The sequence below is a fragment of the Peromyscus maniculatus genome, chromosome 12 (assembly GCF_049852395.1).
Source record: "Peromyscus maniculatus bairdii isolate BWxNUB_F1_BW_parent chromosome 12, HU_Pman_BW_mat_3.1, whole genome shotgun sequence".
Taxonomy (NCBI): Eukaryota; Metazoa; Chordata; class Mammalia; order Rodentia; family Cricetidae; genus Peromyscus; species Peromyscus maniculatus.
The window spans coordinates 47,790,361-47,804,476 of NC_134863.1; the positions used below are offsets into that span (position 1 = coordinate 47,790,361).

The following is a 14,116-nucleotide window of genomic DNA, read 5'->3' on the forward strand; positions in this document are numbered from 1 at the left end:
CCATTCTTGATATGTATCTTATTATTCCTGGTGCTCAACAGAGGGCTATTTGGAAGTCAGTACATGTTTACAGATAACAGGATAAAGTAATATTAAATAATTTGCTATTAGTGAGTATATAAGCTGATGGTAAAAGTTAAAAGCTTGGGAATGTGACAGGAAGCCAGAAGGCACATTTAGAAATACAAGGTTACCTTGACTATCAAGGATTGACTACATTTCTCCAACAGGCTGAAATTCCCATAAAGCATACATTACATCTAAACCTGGAATCAGCCACTATGACATAAACTTCTGAACACTCTGCTTCAAAACAAAAGTGTCATTCTTGTTCTGTGTTATTTGGTTCCCAAAACAGTCTGGATTACTTAATGTGGGTGCTGCCCTGCCCTGCTTGTGAGTAAGGCTACAATCAGAAGCACACAACTTATATTTCTGAAAGTCCTCTCAAGAAGCAAATAAAAGCTGCAGATAGTTAAGAGCACAAGTTTTAAGACCTTTTTAAAAATAATCCTGCTGCATGGCAGCAGAGGCCAAGTAATAATGTGATTTCTTCTGTAGGTGTTATGCCATTCACAGTGGACATGAAAAAAACTCACCCAAAGCTTCCTAGACTATTGCTGCTGTGAGGACCAGCCTTCAGCAGCTTGGGGATTGAGGAAGATCCACAGACTTAGTGAACTAATCATTCAACTTGACTTTTTTATCTGAGCGAGTAAAACTTACTTCTCTGGAGCTGGTGAATGTGGCAAACTTAACTCTCTGGGGCCAGCAAAACACACACACACACACACACACACACACACACACACACACACACACACACACACACACACAGTGATCTCCAACATGTCAGGATCTCCTCTAGGGTGCTGATGAATGGCAAGCCTTCAGCAGGTCAGAGAAACTGAGATGCAAAGCAGGTGAACTACTGGACAGACAAACAGACACACAAGGACTTTTCTGAGGGCCAAAGCTTAGTTCTTCATTTTATTATTGCTTCTATTGTCCTACTCTATTCATTTTTCTATTGTTCTTCTACTCTGTTTCCCTTCTGTCTCTCTTGATATCTTCCTTCTAACTATCTTTACTTTTTTCTTTATAGCTTATATACCCCAGCAAAATCTTTCAAGCAGTATAAAAATTACAATGTGGTTACATTCTATTTTTAAGCCAACGATTACAATGAATACAAGTAAAAAACAGAATGATTTCCATCTCTTACATGACTAAACATTTTTACATACTACAGGTGAAAAATGAGTTGTCCCCAATACCCATATACATTCATACCCAAGCAATTTGTTATAGATTAACAGAGTGTAAGCAAGGAAGGTATTTTTCTCAGCCAATTCTTTTGCTAGCAGGCTACCTTTTGCAGTAACAAAGAAAGGTGCAATCACTTTATTATTTATCTCAAAAGGTAATCTTATAAAAAAATCTTAAAAGAATCACAAATCTAGACTTTTATATATGAAAAACAACCAGTCAGCTCTACTTTAAATACTCAAGGTGCATACCCACTCATCAACAGTTTTTTTTCTATCAGGAAGCTGAAGGAAGAAATGGGTAGAAGGAATTAATATCACCCCGATCAACAACACTTTCTAGTAAGTCAGCTAGGAATAGCCAGGTTGTCATTGTTCTTGTTTCTTACCTCAACAAGTCCCTCACTCAACTATGTGCCTTTCTAAATTTTAAATTGTTCCCCAAGATTTTCTACCTCAAAGCCATTAACAAAAACACCTTAATACTAACAATTCTACATGTCTAAATTCTTTCTAAGGGTGGTGGTTAAATCATTAAACTGTTACAGTAGCAATGCTTGGAAAAAATCAATCACTATTACTGTAAGTACCAGTAACACTGCCCAGTGAGGGCTAGAACCCCCCTGATAGTTTCATACAGTCCATAGATTATGAGGGATGTGGTGACCATGAAGGCAACAATCAGAGTTATGCTCAGTAACAGTATGAGGTGCTCAGGACTCATAGTCCTCGGGGCTTTGCCACTCAAAGCTCACTCAGGTGTGCCTTTGCTAACCACCAAGCTGTGTTTCAGGAGCTCTAACGCTGCCTGTTGGTCCCCTAGCATGGCCCCTGACACTAGACATTGTGACACCTAACTCCTAGTAGCCCGTGAGCATGCTCCACACCTCTGAGAGGAGAATACAGCTTTAATGGAACATTTTAAATTACAAATCTAATTCCCAAGTCACATTCTAAAAGGATGACTTCACAGCAGCTAATCAGCATTTCCCTTTTCCATTCCCTTTCCATACTCTTAACTGTTAATTTAGTATGCCCAATTTTATTGCCAGTTACAGATTTTAAATACAATTCATCTAGACATCCAGGCACACTGTGAAGATCTTTCAGAAGTAAAAGGTATCTTCCTTTCCCCTGTAAAATCAATTTTATTTTGCAAAGCAAGGATTTGTTGACAGAAACACTTCCATGGTGATGGACTGCAACACCAAGGCTGTGGGCTTGCATCATCATTAAATAAATGTGGATGAAAGCTGAGGCTGATGATGAATGCGAAAGCTTCTGTTTAAACACATTTATCTTGGGAATCGGCAGAGACCCAACTGTATTACAAAATACACGATGGTCTAACTGTTTTCAAAGTTATTTTTAAGTCAAGTTGGGCTAGAACTCCAAAAGAAACTACACAGTTCACTGCAGTCCTTTGAAAGAAGACAATGAGAAAGAGCTGCAAGGGCTCCTTTTATAGTCACTAACCCAGAGAGGGCACAGTGCTATTTGAAGGGTATCAATCAACTAATCACATATGAACAGAAACTAGGAAGAACTCAAGAACAGTTTTCCTGACTTTGTTACAAAAAGGCACAGATAGAAAACATATTTTCATAGCCTGGGGGAATAGGCAGAGAGAAGCAGCCAAATGATTCTTCTCATGATCCTGGGTTCCATGTGAATGCCCTAAGCACTCTGGGGACGGAGTAACCACTCTTGACATACTGTAACTAGTAAGAGTTTGGAAGCTCTAGTTGTCTGTCAGTCCAACTAGTTTTACTCGACTCATAACCAATTCTCTGTGATAAAGTTAACAAAAGCCCCATGTGCTGTTCAATTACAATGCACAATCGTTTTACCATGCGTTGCAGATCTCAACTATAAATAGGCTTCCTAGGTGGTTAATCTCTATTGACCGCAAATTTGCAGAACCTCTAAGGATTCTCTCTTTTAGAAGAGTGAAATAATTAACACATGAACATCAAAATGAACGTTAGTAGTTTCCTATTACTAAATCATGTGCAATTTATTAGACATGCCACTACCTGCTATCTAAAGTCAAAGGATTCTTTTTCTATAAAATTATATATAGAATAAAAATGAATTCTTGGCTTTAATTTTTAAGTTTCTTATACAATGTATGTATCTGTGATAGACATACATTTGTGTGGAGAGGGAGAGAGGAAGAGAGAGAGTTTGTGTGTGAGATTGCATAATTTCCTTTCATTGACTTATTTAGACATGCCCTAAACCCAGGAAGATAAAGGAAGTGATGCCAGAAAAATCTTCATATGAAATATGTGAAGGCAGAGGGATGTACTATCCATGAGTAGATAACTAAAGATTGATTTTTTATTTTGATGATCATTTTCTTAAAATTATGTGTATATGTGTCTCTGTGTGGATATGTGCACGCAATGCTTATAACTACTGAGACATCTCCTCAGCCCCAAGATTTATAAATATATATGAAAAACTCCTACTTTCATTGGTCAGCGTGCCTGCTTCAAAATCAAATTTCATTTTATTCACAGTCCCATTATTTCATTAGCTTTTTAAACTGTAGAATTCTGCCACATATTTCAACATTCCAGCAAGTTCTTTTTTTCCATTTAAAAGCCACGGCAGAGTCTTAGCTAGGAGTTTCTGTTATAGGGGCAAGGGCAAGCAGAGGCAAGCTAAATACACTGAGTGGACTGGTACACACCTGCCACCCCAGCACTCAGGGGACTGAGGCAAAAGGAGTTCCAGGCCAGCCAGGGCAACATAGTAAGGCCTTGGCTCAATCAAACAAACAAAAATTCCAATGAAAGAAAAACATGCAAAGGCCGAACCTTTCCCAGGATGATGCCACTGTTCTTTATGGGTAAAAATAGCATCACCATCTTTACTAGGACACCACGTTATAAGGAATGCATCTTTACATAAATAAAAGGATTCCTAGACAGGGTGGAAAACTACCAGAAATGTTCAGGACCAGAAGTGTTTCAGATTTTTGATTTGATTTTTCCCCCTAAGGATATTCAAACACACAAACAGTCTCCTGATCAGTGTGTAACTAAGCTGAACCCAGATATCCATATGTGATTCTCCTGATTTCAACACTAGGTTTCCCCCAGTGCTATCAAACCAGGATCTCTAGAAGGAAGTATGCTCTCAGTTACATTCTAACAAATCCTCTGCTTGGATTGCAGTCTGAAGTTGGAATTTCACTGCTACAGAAATTTCTGTATTGCTATTGGCAAGTGTTCCCCCTACTCTTAAGACTGTTTTACACCTGTCCTAGGAAGTGGGACTATTTTGCCCTCTAGAGGCTATAATGAAAAGCAGGTTTTATTCTCCAGGTTCTTTTTACTCAAAAGGAACGTTCAATAAAAGCAACTATATTGGGTAGGAATGCTCCTAGTTTCGTGACTAGCACAGTATCAATTCTTGAATCTTTAAGTGAACTAGAAGGGTCTGACACCAACAAGCTGTGTTTCTTTCCCAAATCCCAGGTCCCGAATTTATCCCTACAACACTTCTCGGGTCCAGAACACACACTTGAGAGTGCACTTTGAAGAAACAGAACAGAGCACTCCATTTACCTTAGGACCCGGTGAAGCAAATACAAGAAAGCCTAGTGCACTGCTAATAAAGTTCCCCAAACTGAAGTTTTGTTAGATTGATTTTATTTAAACACCAAGCCCTTTCCTTTCTAACCCTCTGAACTGAAGTTCTTTTGTGTGATCCAATACATTAGAAGCAAGCATCCCGGAAAGGCAACCTAAACAATCTTAAAAGTCCATCGAGACAAGTGGCTAACACCTCTGAATATTTTCAAGTCTGATAATGAATTAACACTGTTGATAGGGCAGCATTAACAAGTCTGTCGGCATTTCCTTAGAACAGGCCTTCCCCTTAAGAAACTGTCATAAGAATGCACTCTTGGCTAATTCTGAGCATCGCTTCTGAGGAGTCATCTGAGAAAAGCTGGGCACGGTGGCGCAGGCTGTTTGTTTTTGTTGTTTGTTTTTTAAGAAAGGGTTTCATGTCCAGCCTAAAAATCACACTCCATATTAACAGCTGAAGATGATCTTCTTGCTTCCACTCTTAAGTACTGTGGTTACAGGTATATGCCACCACACTTAACTTGCTTTATTTTTTATAAAGGCCAGTCATGTTTAAGTAAAAGCACAATGTATGAACATAGGCTCTAAAGACCCACATCCTTCTACATTCTCTGGATAGGTGCAGGTGGGTTTACTAATAGAAAAGTTACTTATGTGACTCAGCAAATTCAATGTCTTAGCATGTGGTATCTTTTCTTCAAAGCATCACATGATACAAGTGGTCAACCCACTGATTATGACAAATGAACATACTGTGTGTCTCCCAGTCAACACTGGGTATTGTAAGGACTTTAAGACTCATCCCTTGTCAACTTAGTGTGGGAATCAAGGAGTGAGTGTCAGGAAACATTTGCAAGTAGAAAACTATATACTCCTACCAATAAACTGCAGATGAAGGACTGCACTGCACTAACAGGCTCATAAAGCATTAGATAAGTGGAACAACTAGGAAGAGGTTACCCTAGAGGCAGTCAAATGGAAGACAGAATTCCAGCTCATGCCTTTTTCAATTAGTTGTAAGGGCCTTGGACAGGTCATTTAACTTTTGTGAAAAAAAGACATTTAAACTCTAAAATCATGTGTGGCTCTACCTGACAACTTTATTTTCCGTCAGGAAACAGACTTCTTTCATTGGCACATGCTAAAACTAGTAGATGACTTCTTTTGTGTTCCTTCTCTAAGAGTCTATACATTTCTTTTAACTTTCATCATATAAGACCTAACCCCACCAAATGAAGGAGTAGACAACCTCAGTATTAATGGGTCCAGTAATTCTCTGTCGAGAACAATGGCAGAGGTGTTCTTTGCCCTCACAGGATGTTTAGAACCCTCTGGCTTTTAGTCATTAGATGCCACATAGCATCTCTCCAAATGAAACAAGAAGTGTTTGCAGATAGAACTACATGTTCTGTGGGGGGCCAAAACTGCCCCCCTCACTGGAAGCCATTCCATTAGAGAGATGAAACAGCTCTCTCTATAGGCCAGGTGTGCTGTAGCAACAGCTTCAGAGAAGGAACTGTATAAACATTGAGCACTGCAGGTTTCGGAGGGTTTGAGGAACAGGTGAGATAAGAAGAGGGACTAGAAGGTGAGATGGCCTAGGTTGCAGAAGACAAAAAATGTTTCTGGGAGCTGCCCACATGGCAGAGAGAAACGGAGCATGCAGAGAGGAGACATCCACCTCTCAAGAACAAGAAGTGCAAGCTGAGATGGCTGGGGCTGCAATAAGGTCAGACTGTAAAGGACTTTGAATACAGTGACAGGAAGTGCTGGGTTCCTATAGAAGGCTTCTGGTTAATAAAGTCATGTAATGGGGGGTGAGAGGAAATGAGTCCTTTATACGGCATTTCATTTTATGATAACCCTTAAAATGGGGGTATTCTGTCAATTTTAGAGATAAAGTAACATAGACTTTCTAGGTTTTTCTATTAGTATATGACAAAACTGACCTGTTGAAGACAGGCCTCTCTCACTGTCCCATTCTCTTTTCATGGCAACACATGAGAAGCTACGTCAATGAAGCAATATAAACTGCATTCTGCTACCTACAGTGATAGGACAACTTGTCTAACATTACCTCTGTGTTCCATCTCAGATATATGCCATTTCATCCACACTCAGAATGCCCTTAAACACAGGAAGGACTCACCTATATAGATAAGATTCTCGTTTCTCATCAACTGAAACAGGACCTACCCTGAGAGTCTAGCCCAAAGCTCACTTCTTATAAAACATTCCAAGATCACTACAGCCAATAGTGATTTAACTTTCTCTCCAACATTTCCTGAATCCTAAAGCTACTGTTAGGCCAACAGATACTAAGAGTGAAAGGCCAAGACCCACACAAATGGCAGGTGTGGGAAGGGCTGCATTTCCTATGATTCAAAGAAAGACTCAAATAACCTCTCATGTTCTCATCATCCAAAGATGGTTGTCAGAGAACACCAAGGCTGTAGTCAGTGTCCACTCTACCCTAAAGCATGATTCTGCAAGCAAAATACACAAATGTCAAGCACGAAGAAGGAGCTTTGGGTGGGCAATCAATATGTGTAGAGCATTAATATAATCATCAATTATTATAGGATAGAACTACATAACTATTATATAACTAAATTATAGAAGCTTCAAAGATGGCAAGCAAAACAGCATCAGAAGTGCACATGATCCATGGGAGAAGCATTACAACCATGAACATTGGCATGGAGAAGACGATGGCTGTCTCCATAGTCCAGATAATGACTTCCTTTGTAAATGGCCATCAAGGTTCAAGGTCTAGTCCATAAAGACAAGCATCATTAACACAGTCCACACTAAATGAGCATCCTGCCTTTGCAAAACCCTAGAAGTTTTTCCTAGTTTGCATGCCCTAAATTAGGAAATTACTTTTCAAGTAATATCACATCTTACTAAGGAAAAACTGATACTCCCATTTAAAAAAAATACTATCCACTTTCCCAGCTCAGGGGAAATATTAGGGTTCAATTCTACCAGTGTTAAATTCTGTTTCTAATTCAGGGTTATAATAAATATAAGCCAAGGAGCTACCCCATATCAAAACTACCACTTCAAATCAAAGTCTTCAAATTGACCTCCCATGATTCCCCTCATAAAGCATATAAAGCCCATTTTCAATACAACCACCCTCCAAACGACTCAAAATAATTCCTCAAGAATTCCTTCCTATTGATGGGTTTATTTTCTCCCTTTTTAAAAAGGGGGAAGGAGAGAAAAGAACACTTTTCTGTTTTGTCTTTTGATGAAGTTTTGCCCAAATATACTGTATCAGATGCTTCTGCAATCTAAAACAAACAAACTAGTGAGTTTTAATTCAAAGGAAAGTTAAGTAAAAACAGGATTCTCCTTTAGGGAGGAAAGGAGGGAAGCCATGTGCAATCATGTTGAGGACATCTCTCAGAGTAACATTCATAATCAGTCCTTTTATTTCATAGAAGACTCTTCTCTGGCTATAATAATAATAATAAAATTTACTGCAGAAAATTGGAAAATTCTGAATGCTTCTGTGATTGCTTATTTTAACTTTAAAGAAAGCAATGAGAACAGTAAGGGAAACAATAGACAATTACTAATGGGTTTTTGTTTTGTTTTCTTTCTTTCTTTTTGTGAAACCTATCATGGCCACATTCCAAACTTTTCTCAGACTGCCAATGAGGAAGGAAATCTGCATGGAGGGGGACATCCTGTCCTTACTGCATACTTTAGTGCCAAGAAGTAGCAAATCTCCCCAGAGTGCAAGTTTATGTAATCTGTCTGCTTGGTCCAGACACAATGGCTAAGGTGGCCAGAAAGGTCACTGGCAGAGAGGGCAGGATTTCCTTTCCTACAGGCCAATCAGTGCATGGATAATAGTTCAATCATAGCACATTATTCATGTAATGGGAAGAAATGCTTTTTTTTTTTAAGGAGGTCTTTTCAGTACTAGTTAATTATCCATCAAGTTTTGTAGCCTTGTAGCAAAGATTCAGACACAGGAGAGCCTCTCAAAAAATCATCTCTAATTCTAAGAAAGAGATGAAGAAGTAGTTGGCAAGAAATTACATATTCTTCCTAGACATTTGAATGATGATTGTTTCTCTACCAGGGTTCTCTATTAACATCTCCAAAATTTCAATGCTACCAAACAATTAAATACACACACACACACACACACACACACACACACACACGGCCCATTTACACTGCTCCCCTTAAGGGTTTTTGTTCTGCTTCTTCCTCATCACTCAGGTTCAATACCTAGAAACTTCTGTTCCCCAAAGCTCACCATCCAGCTAGCTATTTTTCCATGATTGCTTTCTGTACCCACCATACTTCCAATCTGTGCTACTAGTCCCTTAATCCAGACCTCAGCACACACAGTACTTTACCACAGTTATACTCTATATAACCCTCATCCTTCTACTCAAAGTTCACCCCAAATATCATTCAGATCATTGCAATTCCCTAGCCTTTCATCAAGTAACAGCACTTACATCAGTGCCCGGATAATGGGTGCTCCAACCTCCTACCCACTTGCCTCCTTGGGCACTGCATCTTCCTCTGATACTGACCACACCCTTCACGCCAGCATAATGGTGCTAACTCCCCTCCTCCACACAGTTTGGCCTTCTTAGCCTGCACCTCTGTTCTGAAGACTAGATTGTTGTTCTCCCTTTGCTCCTCATATTCTCTTTCTACTCTTTCCGCAAGTACGATTATTTGATAAATCTCCCACTAGTTTTCAATCTGCCTGTGGATTTCCAGAAACTCCTCTAAAAAACACTGTGGCTTTAGCCCAGCATTCCTTTCTGCCCTGTCATAGGTTACCTCTCCTATACCATAATCTCAAATGCAAGGATCAGCTGTCATCCACGTTCCTCACAACACAGTTACTGCTCACTTTGTTCAGAATCACCTAGCACTCCTCAGGTTTCTTGTCCCAGTAAACCCATCAAAAAAGAAGTTGATGATGGAACACCCCTTTAATCCAGCACCTGGGAGGCAGAGGCAGGAGGATCTCGGGGAGTTTGCAAACATCCCCATCTACATATTAAGTTCCAGGCCAACCAGGGCTCCACAGTGAGATTCCATCTCAAACAAAATCAAAATTAAAAATTAAAATAAAAGGAAGGAAGAAAGAAAGAAGCAGAGACAAAAGAAGAAAGCAAATGAATAACAGGATAAACAATGAAGACAGTATTCAGGTTAGTATATTTTATTTTGCCACCATATTTCTAAATGTAATGCTGTGTTTGGCACAAATGTGAGGAACTGGGTTAGGAAAGGTTTAAAAACTATATTTCAATGTTTATTCTTGGAATACCCCTTGTGCCCACATGTAATTACACAAAAAGAGACTGCGAGGACTAGGTACAACCACAACCCACATTACATTAGAGAACAAAGGTACCAATTGACCCCTCACCTCAGAAACTGGACAGCTCTTCAATATAAATCACAGTGCTGGGCCAGATGCTAAATTGCAAATAAATGTTCTTTCACAGGAGGCTAATGGGATTGAGATAATGATGCTATAAGGTCTCCCTATGAAGGGCCCCGTGCCATATAAAACTAAAACTTAAGGGGTAATGTTTCATTAAATAATGGAAAGTTCTAAGAAAATCAAGAGATAAAAAACCCAAAGCAGCATATGAAACTTTGGGCTATCTGCCAGATTTATTATCTGTTATTTCCACCTTCCCCGCACCCCCAAATAGTGGGTATTTGCCAAACAATGTAAAAGACAAAACAAATGAAAGTAGTCATATTTCAAGGGCACTTTTTCCTGGTTCAGCATTTCCTCTTTTTCATCACTACATCTATCACACTCATTTATGCACGCTCCTAATAAACACTAATATTAAAAGAAACTTAAAACAAAACAACAACAAAAACCTGTCATCTTGAAAACACACAGCCTTGGCCAAGCATACCACAGCTGGATTCCCAGGGGAGTCAGGAAGCTCTGAATTCATCTCCCACTTCTCAAGGACAAGTCAGAGCTGAAGTCTTTAGAAGTGTCCTCAGTATCTATCACTAAGGGCATGATTAAGTGCCGTTTGCAGTTCTGGAACCAAGCCCAACACTGAAGGAACACTGCCTTCTCACACAGTATGTTGCCAATACATCACCAAAAAGTTCAAAGCACTTAAGCACTAATTTCCTTGTGAAAAAAAGAAACATCCCGACTCCAGCTGTCTACGCAGGATGTGCTAGCTCCCTCATCGTCTGATAATCCGACATGTCTTCTGAGGCTTGTTTTCTGTGATGACAGAAAATAACACACCATTCATAAGGAAACTGGCTAGAGATGTAGACTGAACAAAACTGCAAACATCACATGCACCTGCACTTCTTTTGGTCACGAAGATTCATCAGCATCTAAGTGACTTGTGGCAAACACGGAGTCCTAGAGATTGCTGGGTTTCTTTTTAAGACGCTGCAGACAAAATAAGCTAATACTCTGAGAATGTAATGAATTTACCTCACAAATATACTTCCTTTCTTTCTATTGCTTCCTAGACAGAGTTTTTGTTCAGTGAACCCACACACCCTTCAGACTTTGTTATCTGTTCCAAATAGCACCTTTCATGCTGAGTTAAATATCAAATAAATTAAAAAAAATCCTTTTCTCTTATGAATGAACTTTCCAACTTGCTTAACCCCCTCCCCGGACATCTGCTTTCTGATGAAACCCAGGAGCTTTTGAGTAGAACAGTCACTGTGTGGTCTTAAAAGAACCACAGTGCACAAATCTCTCTTGAAATATGCACTCGAAATTTGGAAAGAAACTTTCTTGGAGCTATTTGACATAACATTCTATAAAAATGATCCAAGGGATGACACATTTTACAGCTCCATATTTCGTTTACAGAAACAAGTCCAAGTATGAAATTCATACCAGAAAAAAAAAAAAAATCCAAAACAGCATCATTCCATTATGCTCTCCCCAACACACAATTCAGGGATTGTCCTAGTAAGATAACTAGTCTTTGCTGCCATCTAGAGGTAAAAACTGTGTGGTGAAATCAGCAAATAAAGTCTAACTTGTGAACTTCTTCTAACCTGTAAGTTATCACCACCCCAAGCCAATCTTCTTCACCAACACATGTCAGTATTGCCTATAAGCTCCACCACTACAGTGTTTGATGTTAGGTAGGTATTCAGACAGAGACCTGTGGTGCTCATGAAAAACATACCTGCCCTGACCTGACTCCCAGACAATCATCTTTAGCTCTGCCATAACATCTGGGTGTGCCATTTAGTTGAATCACAGACATCCTGACAGGTGACCACTGGGCCAAGATGCGCTAGACTCTCATAGTGCTAAAATTTCCCTACCTTGGCAGGTCAGAGTTCATAATGAAAGAAAATATTAAGAGCTTCAGGCCCTGCAGTGGTTCTCTATGTGTGGCAGGCTAACCACTTGCATCAGAACAAATCACCCTTGAGAATTTACTAAAGGTGTGGATTCCTACACATCCACAGAACAATTTAAACAGGTCCTCACCATGGACTTCTGACACTAAACTGGAAAACTGGAATTCTGGAAAGGTTGAAACATTTCAACTGCAGCTTTTGTTGTTCATGGTTAGATGAAGTAGGTGATAATCACAGAAATGTCCTCATCACTGAGAATTTTCCTTTTTCATCTCTTAATAGTTTACTGTAGCATCTTTAATTGTATGATTTTAGAAAGTGTTGGGACTAACAAAGAGCACTTATATCACTAACCTGAGCAGACCACTAATATGGATGCATTTTCATCTACAGGTTTAATCTGAAATTGAACATGCTATAAACCTAACTTTTTTAGTGCCACTACAATGTCTTAAGTTCCACACCGGACCTCACATGACATGTAGTGGTTAATACACAGTTACACTAAAAATAGTGTACAAAATTATATTCATTCTATTCGTGTAATGTACATCGGAAACACAAATGGTTTCTGTGTTTAGATGTGGATCTTACTGTGGATACACAAATAAGTTCCCAAAATTAAGACATTCAAACTACTCGTGACCCCCAGTGTTTCATAAGGGACAGTCAATCTGTAGTTCTTTCTCTTCACATGTAAGTATTTAAAGTGTGCATGGTCTAAATCCAGTTTCTTAACATTTATGTGGAAGCAGTTCCCTGTAACTTCAATGACTTGTAATGACAGCATAGTGTTTTTACGTAATCATACACTAATTCATTTACCACACCCCCATTATTAAGAATTGTTTTCTATGTCCACTTTTTTCATTCTAATTAATGCTAAAATAGCTACCTTTACTTTTCTTTATTTCCTAGAAAAGATCTCTAATGAAAAAAGTGACTAAGTCATAGGGGATGGATTTTATGGTACTTGATACACAGTGCCAAGTTGCTCCCTACTTCATGTGGACATTGATTATTATTATTAGTAGTAGTAGTATTCTTAAAAATAACAAACACATGAAGAATGTAGATGCAGCATGTTAGTGTTACATGAGACCGTAAAGCCAAAATGACATGTAGGACACACGAGAATGGAATGGGACTATCACCTCACCTGGTATGTTTAGGATTAACAACAAAAAGATACTAAGAATATTAACCTACATACAGAAAACTTGACTACACATACCAAAAACCAAGTGTATTTCCAATATTGTTTATCCTTACTGAAGGAAGCCAAATCTATGCAGCATTTCTATTTGAAAACTACTTATGGCACTATGTGTTTAAGTGACTGTGACTACTAAATTCAATTCTAACTCATTCTGATATACTTTTTAAATCAAATATTCAATGATTTAGGAGTTAAAAAGCTCAATAATATCAGACTATATTTGGGATAATGAAATAAATGAAAACCATATATACTATATTTTAAGGTAAATATAAATGTAAATACACAAAGGAACTTCAATGTTCTGAATCAGTATAATAAAAATGTTAAAGGATGAAGATTAGAAGATGGTCTCATAAAAACAGTGTTAAAAATCGACAACAGTGTTAAAAATTAAGATATTTGACAATATTTACATTTATGCACTCAAAACAAGAAAAGAATGGTGTAACCTGGGGTGGGGGGAAAGAATAATCAACTCTGGCAGAAAGACTGTCACGAGTTCAAATCATGCCTGGGGCACATGGTGAGTTCCATACCAGCCTAGAATACAGTAAGATCTAGTCTCACACCCACTCATACACCACTACCACCACATCACCACCACCAAACAACAAAAACTAAACAAACAACAACAACAAAGGAAGAATAAT

General features: G+C 38.7%; 2 protein-coding genes across 10 annotated transcripts in view; one reads left to right on the forward strand and one right to left on the reverse strand.

Annotated features, from left to right (window-relative positions):
* The window catches only part of Cmss1 (cms1 ribosomal small subunit homolog), a 314,697-nt gene that overhangs the window by 290,525 nt on the left and 10,056 nt on the right, over window positions 1–14,116 (reverse strand). The gene's annotated exons all lie outside the window — the stretch shown is intronic.
* Filip1l (filamin A interacting protein 1 like) overlaps window positions 1–14,116 on the forward strand; it is a 253,915-nt gene that overhangs the window by 234,940 nt on the left and 4,859 nt on the right. For 4 of the 9 annotated variants that reach the window (XM_042259445.2, XM_076549063.1, XM_076549062.1 and 1 more), the window contains one exon: window positions 4,757–4,912. The exons of the other annotated variants lie outside the window; for them this stretch is intronic. In XM_042259445.2, the coding sequence (XP_042115379.1) occupies window positions 4,757–4,819 (63 nt within the window). In that variant the 3' untranslated portion in view covers window positions 4,820–4,912. Of the gene's footprint in view, window positions 1–4,756; window positions 4,913–14,116 lie in introns of those variants that run through there. 9 annotated transcript variants of the gene reach the window in all.